Here is a 19,362-nt window from a genome sequence, read left to right on the forward strand (position 1 = left end):
CACCAATTAAATACTTCAATCAAAGGGGCTGCATGAATTTTTTTACTACTATTCAGCATAAAAATCGAATTAATCATATTTAACCAATAATAAATTTATCCGTCAATCCTATGCTTTTTTATTATATTTTAAAGAATAACAATCATAGAATCACCTTACTGACAATTATTATCGGTATTATCAATTCGAATATATTTATCACATTATAATGTTTTGAGACTTTGGAAAATCTAATTTAGCATTGTGTCATGGCACTTGTGTGCAAGCCTTCTTCTCATCATCATCCACCTCTCCAACAATTGTTTTCCAGAACCAATGCTCCCTCCACACTTTTCCCATTTGTTCAACCGGCACATTCTTGGTCTCCGGCAAGAAAAGGTACACGAAGGCAGTCATCAACGTCACCCAAGCTCCAAAAAAGAAGAAAATCCCGGACTCGAATCGGCAGAGCATAGCTAGAAAAGATTGTGCAATGATGAATGTGAAGAGAAATCTCACTGCCACTGTAATGCTTTGCCCCGCTGATCTAATCTCCAATAGGAAAATCTCACTAGGAACTAACCATCCCAATGGACCCCATGACCATGCAAAACCAGCTGCATACACACAAATCAAACCTAAAACTAAGTATGCATACCCTTTGCTTACTCCACCATAATCCCCTAACAAAGCAGCCAAAATTACTCTGACGGTTATCTGTGTCACCAACATTTGGATTCCGCCGATCATAAACAAGGCCTTTCACCCGAGTTTATCGACTGTAAGCATTGATATGAATGTTGCAGTAGTACCAACAAGACCCGGTCAAGACTGCAGACATGAGCGCAGCACTTTCACCTTGGCCAATTGTCCTGAATAGTATTGGAGCATAAAATGTGATCACATTTTTGAAATCGAGCTTGCTTCAATGAGATCATCCAGTTCGGCTTGGACATCAGCGGTGCCGCGTATACATTGCAGCACAGTTTTGGCCTTTTGGGGATCATTGCTGTTTTGAATTAAGCTGTTGGGCGTTTCAGGTAGGAGAAGTGTTCCTATTGTTAGGATTGAGGCCGGTAATGCTGCCAGTGCCAGGGAGATACGCCAGCCCCAGTTGCCTTCGATCTTTTCGGTACCGTAGTTTATAATGTTAGCCGAAAGAACACCGAGAGGGACACCGCATTGGAAGCCAATGTTCATTGCTCCTCTGTGTCTGGGAAGTGCCATTTCAGAGATGTACAATGGGACTGACTGTTAAACCAAATGCAACAGAGCAAAAAACTAAATTAGGTCCCAAAAATAAGCAACCGGCTCTACGCACTTGTGTGCATACCTGGTTCGTTAATCCAACCCCAACACCTAGCAATACACGACCGAATATTAACATGTAGACGTTCAAAGCTGCAGCACCAAGGGCTGAACCAGCAAGGAATGCCACTCCTCCTATAAGGATCGACGGCTTGCGACCAAAGGTTCGAGTCACCGGCGATGCGAAGAAAGACGAAATAAGGCCAGCTATGTACAGTGAAGACGTAAACGAAGTCAACAGCTGGCTGTCGAATTTGCAGTAATTTGCTGATGTTGGTGTCTTCTTTCATCTTTGTGTAAACTTTTGGAAAAAACTTCCTCAGAAATGGCTCCATAGACGTCACTCCACCTTTGATCACAGCGTCAGCACATGATAAGTAGATAAAATCTGACTTTTCTTTAGCTCTCAAACAGGGATAAATAAATCGAGCATGAACGAATGAAGTTGTATCCATACCCGTTCGTCTAATGTTCAAGAATAAGTTAGTTTAATATTTCGCAACCAAAAATCTCTTTTTATCTTTTATTCGAAAGTTAAAGAAAAATAGTGAAATTACTCCACTAATCCTTAATTTTCTTAGACTTCACAATTTGAATTTTAAAATTCACCTTATATTCAATTTAATCTCTATCTACATCGATATTTAAAATGTAAACAAGTTAAAGGAAAAGGAGAACCTAATCCTTAAGTTTCTTAGGCTTCACAATTTGAAATCCAAAATTCACCTTATGTACAATTTAATCTTTACATTCACCAATATTTAACATGTAAACAAGTTAAAGAAAACGGAGAACCTAATAGACGAGTTTACAAACGAGTCAATAAACAAGCTTGTCCGTTAACATAAATTTGTTCGTTTATTAAATGAACATAAAATTTTTGTTAATACTCGTTTATTTAGCTTAATAAACAAACATAAACAAATATTATACGAACAGTTCATCGAACACTCTGTTTATTTATGCCCTAAGCACGAGTATCAATTCATCATGGATTTAGGCATGAACTTACTACAAAAAAAGCTAAAGCATGCTGATTGGAAAAGATAGAGTAGATGATATATAACCTGAAATCCCAAGATCATAACCAAAGATGATTCCTCCTATGGCTGCCATCATGCATGAAAGAAGCAGGGGCAAAGTTACCCTGCCATTGTATTGGCCACCTTCACTTGTTATGGCTAAGCCAACTGCCATAGCTTTACTCCACCAAGCTTTGATTGTTTTGAAGATCTTCTGATAATGGAAAAGACTTTATGCACGATGAGAGAAGTCTTTGTTTGATCTTTGAATAGTTGAACTCAAGTAGTAGCTTTGTTTGACTTGAATTGGAGCTTTGAAAGTTCAACTTGTGGTTTAAATTATCGGCACAATGTGGACTTTCATGCTACCATTCACTTTTAGCCGCTTTTGTAGTACATTATTTTTCCTAGTTATTGGCAGATAATTCAAGTTTAATTATTGAAAATTTTGATGGAAGTTTGATGTCAGGCGTTATGTGATCAGTCGGTTGGATAAAAAAAATCACCAGATAATTCGATCTTGAAATAATTCGAAATCAAAATGATCTAAATTTAATACAAATTTTAAATTATTTTAAAACACCCAGCACTATGCTTTTTATCTTACACTCCCAGGAGCAAAGGTACCGGGTACTGAGTCCTAGTTGTTCTCATGCTTAGTCACTTGCAGTTTTTGCCCTTCTTTTTGTTTAATTTTGATTGAATTTATCATTGGTTTTTAGAAAGTTAACTGTTTGATCTTTGGGAAATTGAAAATCTATGCTTTTCTTGTTCTCATGCTTAGTCACTTGCAGTTGCAGGGTTGCAGCTTTTGCCCTTCTTTTTGTTTAATTTTGATTGATTGACTATGGATTTCTGGGAAATTATGTGTATGATGAAAACTGAGAATGATTTTATTGTGAATGTTATTTATATCCTGAGAAATTGAATCTGAGTTGTTTAGGTTGGAGTGTTTACAGCTATGAATTGCTTGAATTGATTGCATGGCTTGCCTACCACTGTCTTCTTGTGCATATACTCAATCAGCGTCGATGACAGGTCCTTAAATGAGAGTATGTTGAACTCGAGGAACCGAAAGAGGGTGAGATACGTATTCAAAACAAAGCAGTCGGAATTAATTTCATCAAGATCTACTACCGGAAAGGAGTTTATAAGGCTGCTACCATGCCCTTCACTCCAGGTCTGTTCGAATTGTGTGAAGGTTTATGTTATGAGAAATGCAGAACTTTCCATGCTGATATGATATAAGATGTCTAGCATGAAAGTTTTCTGCATCTGCAGGATGCTCTGGTTTACCTCTGAATTTAAATTGGGATTCTTTTTCCATTTGATCAGATAGCCGCCGGCCTCTTGGATCGGAAAAGGATGCCTTTATTACGGAAATCATTTGCTTTTGTTCTTTTATTACAGGTATGGAAGCTGTTGGAGAGGTGATTGCTGTGGGACCTGGACTTACATGCAGGAAAGTTGGAGATATTGTAGCTTATGCTGGTGATCCTATGGACTTACCGTCGGACAAAGTTGTGCTGGTGCCTCGTTCGGTCGACCCTATTATCCCCACATCAATCATGCGGAAGGCTATCACCGCCCAGTTTCTAGTACGTCGTTGCTTCAAGGTAGGGTGCATGGATACGAGTTGTTCATAATTATAACCATAGCATAGGTTTGATGCTTGATTGTTTTAATGCAATACATGTTGAGTCCGGACACACGGTTCTTGTTAATGCAGCTGCTCGTGGGGTTGGATCTTTATTACGCCAGTGGGCGAACGCACTTGGTGCCACTGTCATCGGAACCATCTCAACTGAAGAGAAGGTGGCTCAAGCAAAGGAAGATGGATGTCACCATGTCATAATTTTCAAAGAGGAGGATTTCGTCGCCCGTGTCGATTAGATAACATCAGGCAAGGGAGTGGAAGTTGTCTATGATTGTGTAGGAAAAGAAATATACCTTTCAGGTAATCACGGTTTTCATTCCTTATGCTACTCGTAATTGAATATTGAGTTTTCGATTGCTCCTTCGGGATGAAGCACTATCGTGTACTCCTGATTGAGGTTTTCGTGTGCTTCCGCTACTAAAAGTTGTAGTTTTGGTAGGGCTCCTTGGCATGTTTAAAGCCTCGTGGATATATGGTGAGCTTTGGACAGTCTTCTGGTACACCGGATCTGATTCAGCTGTCTGCACTTGCAGCAAAATCTTTGTTCTTGATTAGGCCTTCCATGATGCATTACACATCGACTCAGGATGAGCTGCTCGAAACGGCTGGGGAGGTTTGATTACGTCGCATCGGGCTTGTACGGGTTCGGGTGAATCACAAGTACCCTCTGTCAGAAGCTGCAAGGGCACATGAAGACCTGGAGAATCGTATAACATCTGGATCAGTTGTGCTGCTTCCATGAAAGCATCAAAAGGAACCCCCCTTGGTGTTGTTTTGAACTGTAACGGTTGTGTTGGAACTCTATACGGAAGTGTTGGTTGAATAAATTGTTATTGTTAATAATGTGAAGGGGTTAATGCCAGAAATGGTACCTTTATTTTGACTGAATGTTCAGTATGGTACTTTATTTTTGAAATGATACCTTGAACTCATATTTGTTCTCTCATATCTCTTTAGGTCATGACTTTGTAAAAAAAATATTTTTTTAAAATCATACTTAATATTACATGTCATTTTTATTTTGATCACCGACAACTTCTAAAATAATAATAAAATAAGTTTAAAATATCAAAGAAATGACTCAAACCTTGGGCCCTTACTAAACAATTCGGGCACGTGGCCATTAAATTAGGCATATTGTCTGTGCCAATTTCAAAAACTAGTATTTAAGTTATATTGGACTGTGATTTTAGTTCAATATCGGATTCAAATCTAAAACTTTGACATAAATAACAAAAATATTTAACCATTGAGCTAGACTAATAATTTTCTAATATTATATCAATATAAATATTTAATTTGTATAACTATAAAAGTAAAGATTAAACTATTTTCAAGTTCATTTGGGAGGACATACTCTGAAAATTAAAACTATCCGACGGGAGAGGAGAGAGATTGGCGAGGGAAGAAGTTAAATAGTTTTGACTTTAACACGTGGATTTCGGAACACTTCCAAACGAAATTGAAGGTTGTATTTAGATTCAGGGAATTACGATAGTCTAATTTAAGGTTTAGAAATAGTAAAAATGAATGTAATCGAAAATATGATAAACATAGATTAAAATATTAATTTTTTTAATATTTTCAATTAAATCTAAAATATTAAAAAAAAATATTTTAAGTTTCTCGAGAATGCAATTACAAAATTTTAAGTTTCTTCAACTTGACGATAACGTACGACAATGAATAATGACACATACGATAATCCATGATCAAACATCTAGAGATAAAACATAAGAATAGTATAAATAAAGAGATAACGGGAAAAAAAAAAAGCTTGAAAAAAGATTATTCAGTTTTGTACACACTACAAATTTTGTCTCATTTTTGTAGATTAATTTCTACTTTAATCTTTGCAAGTTCTATTTCTTTCAATTTAATTATGATATTTTATTTAATTTTTTAGTATTAATTGTTAATTTTCTTATTTATTTTTTAACATGTTTATTTATTTAAATGTTATTTATTATTGCTATTAATATTTTTGTTTGTTTTTCATTTATGTACAAGAAAATGAGAATATAACTTTTTGTAACGTTTTAATTTTGATTATGGTGAGGTGTTTTAATCTTCCTTATATATAATCGAATTTTGAAGTCGATTTGTTTATGGATAAGTGTCGATGTATTATCCAAGTAGAAACCTGCTACACATATAAGGGCTCATTCACAAAAAATGAGATATCTCAAGCAGTACACAGCCTAATATTCACAGGATTTGAGCAATTGCTGTTAACTTTAACACTAACTATATTCTTTATATAATATCAACAATTTGAGACTTCCACCTAAATTAATATCCTTTTAAACATAATATATATGAGTATTCCATGCAATTTTCAACATAAAAACTAACAGAGATTTTTCCTTCAAATGTCCAGACTAATTCATGCTCCCAATTCAAAGCTGCTCTTCCCAAACTACACAATCATATAACCTTTCTTCAAATGCAACAAGAAAAAGATTAATTAATCAAAAAATTGGTGATCCCTGTTCTACAAAACAGCAGCACAATTCATACAGTGAAGTTCAACCATAATATTCATCCTCAACTCCATCTCTCGTACTAAACTTATCAAGAATAGCTAGTCGATAGAACGTGTGTGTGTGTGTATCCTGTAACTCAAAGCTCGACTTTTTTATATATGTAACGAACCTAATGGAACGAGTTAGTTGAATTTTAAGTATTTTGTTGGGGTAGAGGAAATGGTGAGACAAAACCAATCGTTCTCTCTCTCTCCCTCTGCAATTGCTCCCGCCTTTCACTTCAGCCTAACAGAAAATTCTTCATCCACTCACTGAGTCTCACTCTCTCAATTTATATTTATACTGCACAACCAAACACCACCAACTCACTCTATATATATACAATCTCTGCTGAATTCCTTTACTTTGATAATTTCTCTTCTCTCGTGTCCGCCCTATGTTTTTTATTGTTAATTTCCAAATCCTCCACTTCTTCGAGACACAGTTGATTTCCAGGCTTCTGAGCTGAGATTGATTCAACCCCCCCCCCCACTGTATAATCTTCTTCTTTTATCCATTATGATTTCTGTTACTTTGCTTTTCTGTTTGATTGGTTCCCAGGAAACCTCGAGAAAATTTTCGCAAACTAGAGTTTTTTTTCCCGACTTTGAAGTCCTATTCTGTTAACTTTCTTGTTTGATTTTATCTTCTTTTCCTCCTAATTATCTAATGCGTCTGCAATTGTTTCGGATTCATTGATTTTTGCTTTTACTTCTTTTAAGCTTTTCATTTGATCGGTCTACACCGGACAAAAACTTTCACCATCGCATTTAATGAATTCCTAAACTTCTTGTTCTTTCTGTTTTTTTAATATATGAACTCTCCATGAGAACTGCAAATTTTGCTATGTTGATAAACTAGAATATCACTTCTACATTAATCAACTTCCTTTTTTTTAAATTCTCAGTCCTTCTAGTAAACCCTAATCCACTCCCCCATGCATTTTCATTCAGATCATTTCTTATCACTTCGGATTCCACTGATTTTCCTTTTGTTTTTATGTAATTAACAGATCTGAGAAATGGAGCGAATATCGCCTAAACGTGATGAAGAAACATCTGCTGCTACGAATCTCACAGTAATCTCTCTTCCTCTCTCTATCTCCCCTTCGTTTTCATTTCATTGATTGCGTTTGCGCGCAGTTTTTCCTCCGCTTTCGATTGTTGTTTTTTCTGTTACACGCACGCGAGCACTCACCTCACTCGCCACTGTTCATACTACCAAGTACGCGTCGTATTATATACTATCTTCTAAACGAAAGTGACGTTTTCTTTTTTCCGCGGACATGCAAAAGCAGCAAAACCCTTTTGTCTACTACTCGCGCGTAAACCCTCCTTTCCAGTCGTTTTTTTTTCTTTTTCTGGGTTAAAATTTAGAATTCAGTATTCACGTACAACAATTAGTGCAGATATTGTTTGGAAATGTTTCAGGAGATGATTCACTTGAAAAGGCAAGAATCAGAGGAGTGGTCTAAGGACGCCACAGTGAACATTTGTTTGGGCAGACAATTGTTGCTCCCTTCTTCACCTGATTCTACCTTTGGTAAATTAATCAACATCTTTATGCTTTTATATCCTTTATTTTGTTCTGTTTTTTCATTAACCTCCATTAATGCCCGCTTTCAGATGCTGTTTCTCATATCAAAGTTGGGTCTTACTACGAAATTAATCATTCCATGCTTCCAACTAAAACCCCAGACCAACTCAAGTTAGTTCGTGTTATCATGGTAATAAACCTGACCTCAAGTGAATTCAAAATATAATGAAACGCATTTGGTTTTGAGTTTCCTTTTTGAATCTTAGTGGGTAACTGGTGTTTTTTTTTTAACTTTTGTTTGCCAGGTGAGTAAAAAATCCAAGTGCAGCGTGTCATTGAGGTATCCAAGCACGTATTCTCTTCGAGCACATTTCAGCCAGCGGAACCGGAGAAAAGGGGATACAAAGATGTTACCTACACTGGATGAACAGTATGCGATGGTATCGGAGATTGCTGGGGATATTTTATATCGGAGGATCCCGCCACATGAACTTGCAGTGCAAAGGAATCAATGGAGCTTTTGGGTATTGGAGGTTTCTCCCAAGGAACAAGAAATAGGGAAGAACCCAAGCCCAACTATCATTACCAGCTATGTCAACAAGGTCCTTAAGAAAGGTTTGTGCTGGTCTGAGTTGATATCCGTAGGGATGGTCCGATGGGGTCGGCGTAGGCTGGTTAGGTTCTTGAGTACCTATGAGGAGGAGACGCGGTCAAGAAGTGTCCAAGAGCAAGAGGAAGAAAAAGAAAATGAAGGAGAAGATGAGGAGGAGGAGGAGGAAGTGATTATGGGCGCGGATAGGATGAGCTCTAAGAGGAAGCTCCATGGAGCAAGCTTAAGAGCCCAGACGGCAAAGAAACTAAAGCATGGAAATGATCAGCAAATTACGCTTTACAAGCCAAGCAAGGGAAGAGAAGTCAAGAACTCCATTGAAAGATGGTCTGTTCACAGGTGAGCAATATTATTTATTTATTTAATTTTTGTTGAACTAATTAATTTCTTTTATAAAAAGGTGGTTTTCTAAGTTCGATGAATGAATGTTAATAAAGGTATAATTTAGCTGAGAAAAACATGTTGAAGATTATGAAGGAGAAGGGAGCAGTGTTTGGGAACCCAATACTCAGGCCAGCACTGAGAGTAGAAGCTAGGAAGCTGATTGGGGACACTGGTTTGTTGGATCATTTGCTGAAACACATGGCTTGGAAGGTGGCTCCTGGAGGTGAAGAAAGATTCATGAGGCGCCATAATGCAGATGGGGCAATGGAGTATTGGTTGGAGAGTGCTGATTTAATGGATATCAGGAAGGAGGCTGGGGTGCAGGATCCTTATTGGATCCCACCTCCTGGTTGGAAGCTTGGCGATGACCCAACCCAGGATCCAGTTTGTGCTAGAGAGCTCAAGGAGCTTAGGGAAGAGATAGCCAAGCTAAAAAAGTATGGACCCTTTCTTCTTTTTTACTTGTTTGTCATTCACCTCAGTTGTACATGTGTTCTTTATCCCTTAGGAGCAGCATTTCATTGCTGATACTGGTCTATATATGTGCTCTATGGTTAAAAGGGGCATGATCGATAACAAAAAGACTGAAGAAAATCTAGCTCTTGTCATCACCCCGAATTCTTGTGATATAAGCCAAAACATGGTTCGTGAAGCCAATATGTTACTTCCGTTGAAGGTAGATTTATTAAGGCTTCTTGATCAGTACTCATCTTGTTTACCATTCATATGGCTCTTTTAACTAATAGAAAATCCTTGGTTTGTTGCTCAGGAAAAGTACGTGGACTTGATGGAATTGAAAGATAAACTTGAGGGGCAGCTGGGTGAAATTGGAAAATCTTTGTGTGGAGTGGAGGTATTCATCACCTAGTAGTTCCCCCTGATAGAAGCTCACGTACTGTTTGAACTTTGAACTGTGTTTATTTTTCTCGGAATCCTGATGATGAAAATGGGAAGGATGAATGATACAGGAAGAGATGGGGAAGCTGAAGTCTAAAATGGAAGCTGCAAATGCACTAGTGCTAATGGGATCAACAAAGCCACCTTTAAGCATTGAAAGTGACAGAAGTGTACTGGAAGAGGAAAAGAAGCCATCAGTTGCTAGAAAAAGAAGAAGCCCAGTTGTAACAAGAGAGGAGAAAGCATCAAAAATTGAAAGGCTGAAGAGTGGGTTCAGGATATGCAAACCACAAGGGACCTTCCTATGGCCACCCAATGAGGACCTAGCTCCGATCACCACTCCTCCCTCTGTCACCTCTTCCATTGTCAAATACTTACCCACCACCCAAAATGCAAATGGTCTCATCATCAACCTGAATGAGGTCCCTGGCAACATCCAAGAGAACGGATATTGTGGGTCTCATTCTCACAGCTCACCTTGTCCACTCACATATCAGAGAAGACATAATTTAACACCCTCTACTTCCATGCCACGAGTATATATATCTATGTTCCCATAATACCCTTGTCATTAATTTGTTTCAAACATAGAGGAAACTGACAATATTGTGATTGCAATTTTTTTTTTACAGATGATACATGGTAAGAAAGACAAGGAGATGAGGGAGCAAAGAGGAGCATACTCATCACCTTCCTCACCCAGAACTTGGTTGGCTCTTTCTACTCCCACCTCTTCAATCAACAACAGGCGAGTCTAGCTGGAAGAACCCTACTATTATTATATCATCTAAAATTACAAATTTATATTGGAATTTTTTCATAATATACACACACAGAGGAATTATGGGAACAGTATTATTACACTTGTATTTGCTCAGGAAAATACCTATATTTAAATACATTACAATCCTTTAAAGTAATCAAGTCCTATCCTATAGCTTAGCATATTTGTTGGCTTACTTATCTGCATCATCAACGCCAACTCAATTGGAAAAGTATCCGAAAATCTTATATCTAAATGATGGTAAGTATTTTGTAAAGATGTTTTATTTTTTCAAAAATTTGTGAATAAAATAATTAAAACTCAATATTTAAGAATTAAATATGAGTTTAATAGATTTATATAGGGATGAGCATGGAACTCGACCCGGGTCGGGTAGGGTTTTTAAAAAAAATTAGGTTTGGGTCGGGTCTAGTTTTTAAAGGTGTTATTCGGGTTTAGGGTGAAAAATACCCGACTCGACCCAGAAAATATAATTTTATCTTATATATTTAAGAATAATTACAATAATATCCCTTTCTCTCTCTTTATATATATATATATATATATATATATATATATTCAATTAAATCATTATTTTTATTGAATAAAAATAATTTTTTTATTATTTCGAATCGGGTCTGACCGGGTTCAGATTTTATCTCAAAAAATCGAGTCGGGTTTAGATTGGGTGGAAGGTATATATTTTTCGGATCGGGTTTATCTCAAACCCATGTCCATCCCTAGATTTATATGCAAATCTTTTTGCCCTCTTAATTTTAATTGAGATTTAATTTGAGTTTGAGGAGATTAAAAGATTTATGACAAGTTTGAATTAAAAGAAAAAAAGAGAGAAAAAAAGTAGTTTAATTATCTTTTCGATCAAAGAAAGCACCAAGATGATGAAAGCATGCAATGGTCCAATAGAAATTAAAGATTAATTTTATTTTTGTTCCATCACTATTGACGGTTGGATCAACAACCAATGTGTATTAATATTTTAACCAAACAAAACCTTTTTGGTTAGGAATGATTCACAACCGCTCCATTCATTGAAAAATAACCTTTACGGTGGCTGTCACATTGATATTTCTTATTAATAGTGACCCTTATGAAAATAAATTAAAAGTTTAATGATTATAATATAAATTTTTAAAATCTAATGATTAAAATAAAAAAAGTCTTAAAAGTTTAGTGACCATTATTAGTATACTTTATCCTATTAATTATAACTTAAAAATATTTTTATAAAATAAATATAATTAATTTTAATTTAGACTACATATTATTTTTAGGGTAAATTACAATGTTTAGTATTCTAACTATTATATTTGTTTTGTTTTGGTCACCTAACTATTTTTTTAAATCATACCTAATATTATATTTTAATTTCATTTTGCTCACTCATCGTTAAAAAATTAAAAATGATGCCAACGTATCACTATAAGATAATGTAATATCATTATTGAATTTTTAAAAAATATTACGTCAATAATTATATTAATTTTTTAACAATAAGTAACCAAAATGAAATTAAAATGTAACATTAGATGTTAATTTAAAAAAATAATAGCGGGGTACTAATCGTGTAGTTTATCCTTGTTATTGTTATTTGACTAAGTCTACTCTTTATTTTGCCCAAATTTATTTTTCTTCTCTGAGTTCTCTCGCGCTTTCTGCCGAACGAAACTCAAACCCTACCTTGCGACTTTGCTTTCAATGGATTCTATCTACCCCAACCCCAACGATCCCCAATCATATTCTGCTCAGACCCTATCTACCGATTACCCGCCGCCACTACCACAGCCTTCGGAGGCCTTATCTTCAGATCCTTCCCAAACCCTAGGATCTGCTCCTGACCATGGGCGTAATAGAAACAGTAGCCAGATTAATTACGAAGCCGGTTCCGATACTATCAACAACGTTTCTTCAACGAAACCCGAGATTCATAAGCCTCTACTGTCGGAAAATGGATTAACTAACACGCAGAGCAGCACCGCCGACAAGGATTGTTCCGGCGGAGAAGAGGAAACCAGCAGCCGAAGGCGGAGGAGGAGCCGTTGGGACCCTCATTCGGATTCGAACGAAAACCAGAACGGGAATGGTGAGACGGGTAGTGGGAACAAGAAGAGGAAGTCCCGATGGGCAGATGATGAGCCTAAGCCGGTGATTCAGCTCCCTGATTTCATGAAAGATTTCACTGGAGGTATCCAATTTGACCCTGAGATTCAGGCTTTGAATAGTAGGTTGCTAGAGATTAGTAGAATGTTGCAGTCCGGTTTACCTTTGGATGATAGGCCTGAGGGTGCTAGGTCACCTTCTCCAGAACCTATATATGATAATATGGGAATTAGGATTAATACCAGAGAATATAGGGCTAGAGAGAGATTGAACAAAGAGAGACAAGAAATTATATCTCAGATTCTTAAGAAGAATCCAGCATTCAAGCCGCCAGCAGACTATAGGCCACCCAAACTTCAGAAGAAACTTTATATCCGATGAAAGAATACCCAGGTTACAATTTTATTGGGTTGATTATTGGGCCAAGGGGTAATACCCAAAAGAGGATGGAGAAGGAAATGGGTGCGAAGATTGTAATTCGGGGTAAAGGTTCGGTGAAGGAAGGTAGGTTTCAACAGAAGAGGGATATGAAGCCTGATCCCTCCGAGAATGAGGATTTGCATGTTTTGGTTGAGGCTGAAACACAAGAATCACTTGAGGCTGCTGCAGCAATGTTGGAAAAGCTCTTGCATCCTGTTGATGAGGTGTTGAACGAGCATAAGAGGCAACAGTTGAGGGAGTTGGCTTCTTTGAATGGAACAATAAGAGATGAAGAGTATTGTAGATTGTGTGGAGAGCCGGGTCATCGCCAATATGCATGTCCTTCACGCACTTCTACTTTTAAGAGTGATGTTTTATGTCAGATTTGCGGTGATGGCGGGCATCCAACAATTGATTGTCCAATGAAAGGAACAACAGGGAAGAAAATGGATGATGAATACCAGAATTTTTTGGCCGAGTTAGGAGGTACTGTTCCTGATTCTGCAAGCAAGGAAAACTCTGCATCTGTTACTTCTGGAAGCAATCCTCCTTGGGCTAGCAACAGTGGAAATGCACACCCTGGCTTAGGGTTCAACGCAGTTAAGCCCCCCAAGGAATATGATGATACTAATTTGTACATTGGATACTTACCTCCCAATCTCGATGACGATAGTTTGATCAGTTTGTTCTCATCTTATGGTGATATTGTGATGGCAAAGGTAATTAAGGATCGGGTTACTGGATTGAGTAAGGGGTATGGTTTTGTGAAGTATGCCAACGTTGACATGGCAAACAATGCTATTAAGGGAATGAATGGTTATCGTCTAGAAGGAAGAACCATTGCTGTGAGAGTTGCTGGCAAGCCACCTCAACCTACTGTGCCTCCTGGTCCTCCTCCTACATCATCAGTTGGCACTGGTCCTGTTTCTAGTCTGCCAATTGGTGCCTATCCGTTACAGCAATTTGCAACAGGAGGTCCCCTTACTAATGCTGCTCCTGCTAGTTATGCTGGGAATTCAGTTCCATGGGGACCGCCAGTTCCTCTTCCTTATGCTCCTCCTCCACCTCCTCCTGGATCAACCATGTATCCTCCTGTTGCAGGTCAGTCTATGCCACCTTATGGCTTGCAATATCCCCCACATATACAGACTGTTCCCCCAGGTGTTCCACCTCCACCTGTGACATGTAGAGAAATGCCACAAGATTTCCCACCTGGAGTGCAATCTGAAAACACTACCTCTGCCCCAGCTGTTCCGACAAATATATATGGGAACTCAATGACTGCAATACCGCCTAATTCACAAACTGCATACCCAATGTCTTCATTAGGTTACTCTTCTTATTATAATGCAGTTCCTCCTCCTCCTCCAGAACCTAATTCTTTGGCAGACCACTTCCAGAGCTTTAGTAATGTACCTTGGGCACCAAATCCTCCTGTGCCTCCAACAGCCTCATCTGTAGAGAAAGTAACCTATGGTGCAGATGCTGAGTATGAGAAGTTCATGGCGGAGATGAAGTGATGCAGATACTCCATTTATAATCATACGCAAGGTAATGAGTTAAACATGTTTCCTTCTATAGTTATATGCTGTTTTTATAGTTTTTGGTTTCATTTTTTTATAAACAACCACTTAACCATCTGATGTTCTTTACTACATATTGTTCTGGTTATGACCATATAAGCCAACTGCTTGTTTTGTAAATGCAACCTTTATATTTTTCATCGCTGCCTGTTGGATTTTGGTTGCTAATCTTCTCCTATATGTGAAACGAATACAAATGCTCATGTATAATATAGAGTCGAGACCTTGAAAGGTTAGGAAGTTCAAGTTACGAGTGAGAATAACCACGTGTTAATTTTTTTATTGCTTTACTATGCCATTAAAAAAAGTCTGATACAAGTTTACAAATTTGCAACCGCCTTTTCAATGATTAAGATTATAATTATGTAATGTTATATTGTAGTGATGGATTTGATGATGCTTGGATCTCATGGTATACTTTCCTATGAGAAAATTCTCTTTCTGTTTTCATGCTTCTCATGTGAATATACCAATTCTATCTGCCAAGTTTGTTGTTTTATTTTATGTTTACATTTCTTAACCCTTTTCCTTGTTATTATTGTAAAATTTACAGGATTGATGTCTCTTGGAGCTGTTGTGAACTTGATTTCTTACCTCTTGCCATAACCTTGTTGGAAGTTTGAGACTCACATCTTTAACCTTGCTATACTGTTATGAAATTTGCAGATACTTGGCTAAAGTTGATGAAGTCGCATTTTGGAAAAGGATGTTCAAAATTTTTTAGTAGTAAATATTCAGTGCACTGTAGGAATAAGTTGCGTTTTCTTTGAATGCTTATTGGCTTCTGTTTATGTCTGATAACTAACGTTCTACTAGGGTTCATTTCTTGTGCATTTCCTGAAGCTGGTTGCTGCCAATTTTTGCTATCACATTACATAGTGTTTTGCCAGAGTATTGCTTAACAACTTTGTTAACATTTCCTGGTTATATAATGCCTGCTTTATTTGTAAGGATATTAAATTTGCCAAGTTGCCTTGCCTCAAGCTTCCCTGCCATCCGTTTCTTGTTTCCATCTGTTTAAGGTAATTAATTCCATTTCGAGAGTGATTTCCATCGTCTTAATGCTATGCTAACATATATTTCGCTGTTGAGTTTGGCAGGTGAAAGAAACCGTGCAAGTCTATGTAGCCACCAGGCTTTCTATGTTTTTCTCTAGGTCTTGAATTTAGAAAATAGGTCCCCATGATTGCAGCCTGCGGTTATTACTGAAACGAAAACGAGTCTAAGGTTGTATGTGGTTCAACTTAAATTTGATGTTATAGTTGTAAAATAGAGTGAAAGTTTGATTTAGGCCATGGAATGGAGTATATGTTGGAATCAATTAGGTTGTAAGGCAAATGCAGCCAAGTTTATTTATATAGGCCTTAGCATTCACGTTTCTGGATAATACGATATTTGGTAAGGTATGTGACCATGTGTTGCTGTCATGCCATTGCTTGCTGATTGCTAGTTTACTTCGAAATCAAAATTTAACCCAGAAAGAAATAAAAGAGAAAATGAAAGAGAGAAAAAAAGTTAGTGCTATATATAATTTGACCTACTTAGAAAAAATCTAGAATATTTTTTCATGTTGTGTTTACATTATAATTACAAAATTTGCTATAATAATTTAATTTATTTGAAATATTTATACATTTGTGTTCATGATTTTTAATATGAACTTTTGTGCATTAATATTTTGTTTTATACGGATTTTTGTAGGTTCGTGTGTTATTTTTAAGTTATTTAAATTTATTATTAAATCCCCTGAAATAATTGGTCTACAAATTGATTCACAAATTTAACATCCATACGTATATCTAAATAGTTATCATAAATTATTTTTAACAATTGGCAAAACATAATATATGAATGCTAATTTTGACTTAAGGATGATTTAACCCTTAAAAAAAAGAAACTAAATAAGCCCTTTTAAAGAAAATTCATCCTATTTAGTTGAAAGGATAAGTCACTTTTGGCCTCTCGGTAATAATTGAATAATTTTGATTGGTGATTCACTAACGATAAAAAATATGATGATATTTTGGGATATAAAATCGTAAAAATTGCAAAGTCTTTTGAAAAATTATAAAAATGAAAGAAAAGTACAAATTAATACATATTTAAGAGATGTTTAAAATTTAAAAGAATATTAGAAGTTGTAAAATATGTATCTTATTTATTTATTAAAATTTGAAACTCGGAAAACTTTTAGTTTTAACATATGGCATTCATCCTTATAATAATTTATTGTCTTTTTATGTTGATACCTGTTTTTTAGCTTGACAGATGAAACAAAAAGAAGAAGAAAACCTGAACATAAAAACTACTTAGATCATATATTTTGATAAATCTTGGAAAAAATACGAGTTAGTATATATTTATTCAAAAAAATCATATATATATATATATATATAAATCGCAACAAATTTGGAAAATCGCAACGCGAACTTCGACTATCGCAACGAATTTGGAAAATCGTAACGCGAACTTCGACTATCGCAATGCGAATATGTAAATCGCAATGCGATAGTCCAAGTTCGCGTTGCGAATCTGGAAACTGATTTACGATACCGGAGATCGCGTTGCGAATTATCGATCGCATTGCGATTTAGTTGGTCATTTTGGCAAATCCAAAAAAAGTTGATTAAAATCGTATATTATAAGGCATTTTTGATCACTGAAGTTATTTTCTCTATATTCAATTATGGTCCGAAAGATACGATCGACTCAACAGTCCGGTTGAACTGGACCGGGTAAAGGGGTAAACATGTCAATTCGTATCACCTTATGCCTTCTAAAACCCTAATGAGACTCTCGAACCCGGTTCGTATATTTCAGATTGGACAGCTGATAGCACAGGAACTCAGCTCAAGTGACGATGGGTAAGCCATTTTCCTTTAGCATTTCTCATTTTCTGCTCTGTTTGTTGTTAAAATGATGAATTAAATCTGTGTTCATTTATCTGTTTTATGTTGAATCATGGGTCTACCCCAGCTTGATTTAGTGTCCAATTTTTCTTCTTCTTGAAACTTGTTTCGAATGATTGCAATTTCTTTTAGATTCAAAGAGTAGATATGGACATTTTGTTATTTGTTTTCTTTTTAAGAAGGGTTGTATTTGATTGTTATATGTAGATCTTTGATTTGGTTAATGATTTGTGGTGAGTTTGATTCTATTTTTGTGAAACTAGGGGCTTACAAGTACGTATCAGAGCTATGGAGGAAGAAGCAATCCGATGTGATGAGATTCTTGCAGAGGGTCAGGTGATGGGAGTACCGTCAGCACCCTTCCATCTGCGAGTTAACCACCCGACTCGACCCGACAAGGCTTGTCGCTTGGGATACAAGGCCAAGCAGGTGAAAATTTAATATTGTTATCTGCCACTGCATTTCGTCTCTTGATCATCCAATTGTAATCGGCGGGATATTGAACCTTTAAGTAGTTAAGTTTTTAGTTCCTTAGGTTTAGAAACCAGAACTGCGTGGTGGCTGGTTCAATGTTGATGTATGCAAGGGTGATATTTTGCTTGTTTTGTTTATATTCACTCATCTAAGATGTTTCTGCTTATGGATAAAATCTGTAATAATCATGGTTCTAACCGATTATCATCTGATACGTCATTAGTCTTTTGATTTCTTTTACCCCGTACGAGTGCGGTTGACATGGCTTCCTTAACATAATATGTTGTAAGTTGGTGTCATTTGTGCATTAAGTATATTCTTCTTTTGTCTTAATGCGTTCTCTGCATGTATGTTATAGTGGCTAATCTGCTTTTTAACAGGGTTATGTTGTGTATCGTGTCCGTGTAAGGCGTGGTGGGAGGAAAAGACCAGTTCCTAAGGGTATTGTTTACGGAAAGCCCACAAACCAGGGTGTTACCCAGCTGAAGTTCCAACGTAGAAAATGATCGGTTGCGGAGGAACGAGCTGGCTTTAAGCTTGGTGGTCTTAGGGTTGTGAACTCTTATTGGATCAATGAGGTGGGTTATACACCTAATAACAGTTGTTTTAACTATAGTTTTTCTTCCAAACCAATGAATTGTATGTATACCTTATGTGATTGTTGATTATATTTATCTATGTCGGAGTTGATGCCAAACTCTCTTGTGTAGTCACTTAGTTGGGTGCTTAATGTTCCGGCTTTCATTTTCATAGGATTCAACTTACAAATACTTTGAGGTCATCTTAGTCAATCCTGCTCACAATGCCATCAGCAATGACCCGAGGATCAACTGGATCTGCAATCCAGTTCATAAACACAGGGAACTCCGAGGACTGACCTCTGCCGGGAAGAAATACAGGGGTCTTCGTGGCAATGGACACTTGCATCACAAGGCCCAACCTTCAAGAAGGGCGAACTGGAAGAGAAACAACACTCACTCACTTCGCCTCTACCGATGATACCCCATACCATATTCGGTGTTTTTTTTGTTACTGCCGTGTTGGCTTCATTTCTGTTGTAGGTTTAAGGTTTCATCGTGAGTTGGGACATTCTGAAAATCATGTATGTTGAGGCTATTACCAAAAATGTCTAATGCTTTGTCATTTTCAGATTGTGTTCAAGATGTGAATGCTTATG

The 19,362-nt window shown here is 36.8% G+C and overlaps 1 protein-coding gene and 4 pseudogenes across 1 annotated transcript; 4 read left to right on the forward strand and 1 right to left on the reverse strand.

The window, feature by feature from the left end:
• Positions 1 to 230: 230 nt before the first annotated feature.
• On the reverse strand, positions 231 to 2,527 carry LOC120117268 (annotated as a pseudogene).
• A 629-nt stretch (positions 2,528 to 3,156) lies between these two features.
• LOC120117130 lies at positions 3,157 to 4,765 on the forward strand (annotated as a pseudogene).
• A 2,747-nt stretch (positions 4,766 to 7,512) lies between these two features.
• Positions 7,513 to 10,676, forward strand: LOC120117131 (protein DYAD-like). The gene is made up of 10 exons (XM_039137454.1): positions 7,513 to 7,569; positions 7,922 to 8,033; positions 8,117 to 8,217; positions 8,333 to 8,744; positions 8,787 to 8,976; positions 9,075 to 9,458; positions 9,583 to 9,697; positions 9,791 to 9,874; positions 9,990 to 10,454; positions 10,551 to 10,676. Exons 1-10 carry the CDS (start codon positions 7,513 to 7,515, stop codon positions 10,674 to 10,676), a joined length of 2,046 nt encoding a protein of 681 aa, XP_038993385.1.
• Positions 10,677 to 12,311: 1,635 nt separating this feature from the next.
• Positions 12,312 to 15,629, forward strand: LOC120117267 (annotated as a pseudogene).
• A 2,298-nt stretch (positions 15,630 to 17,927) lies between these two features.
• LOC120117460 lies at positions 17,928 to 19,362 on the forward strand (annotated as a pseudogene).

This window comes from Hibiscus syriacus, unplaced genomic scaffold, assembly GCF_006381635.1.
Source record: "Hibiscus syriacus cultivar Baekdansim isolate YM2019G1 unplaced genomic scaffold, ASM638163v2 tig00110319_pilon, whole genome shotgun sequence".
Classification (NCBI taxonomy): domain Eukaryota; kingdom Viridiplantae; phylum Streptophyta; class Magnoliopsida; order Malvales; family Malvaceae; genus Hibiscus; species Hibiscus syriacus.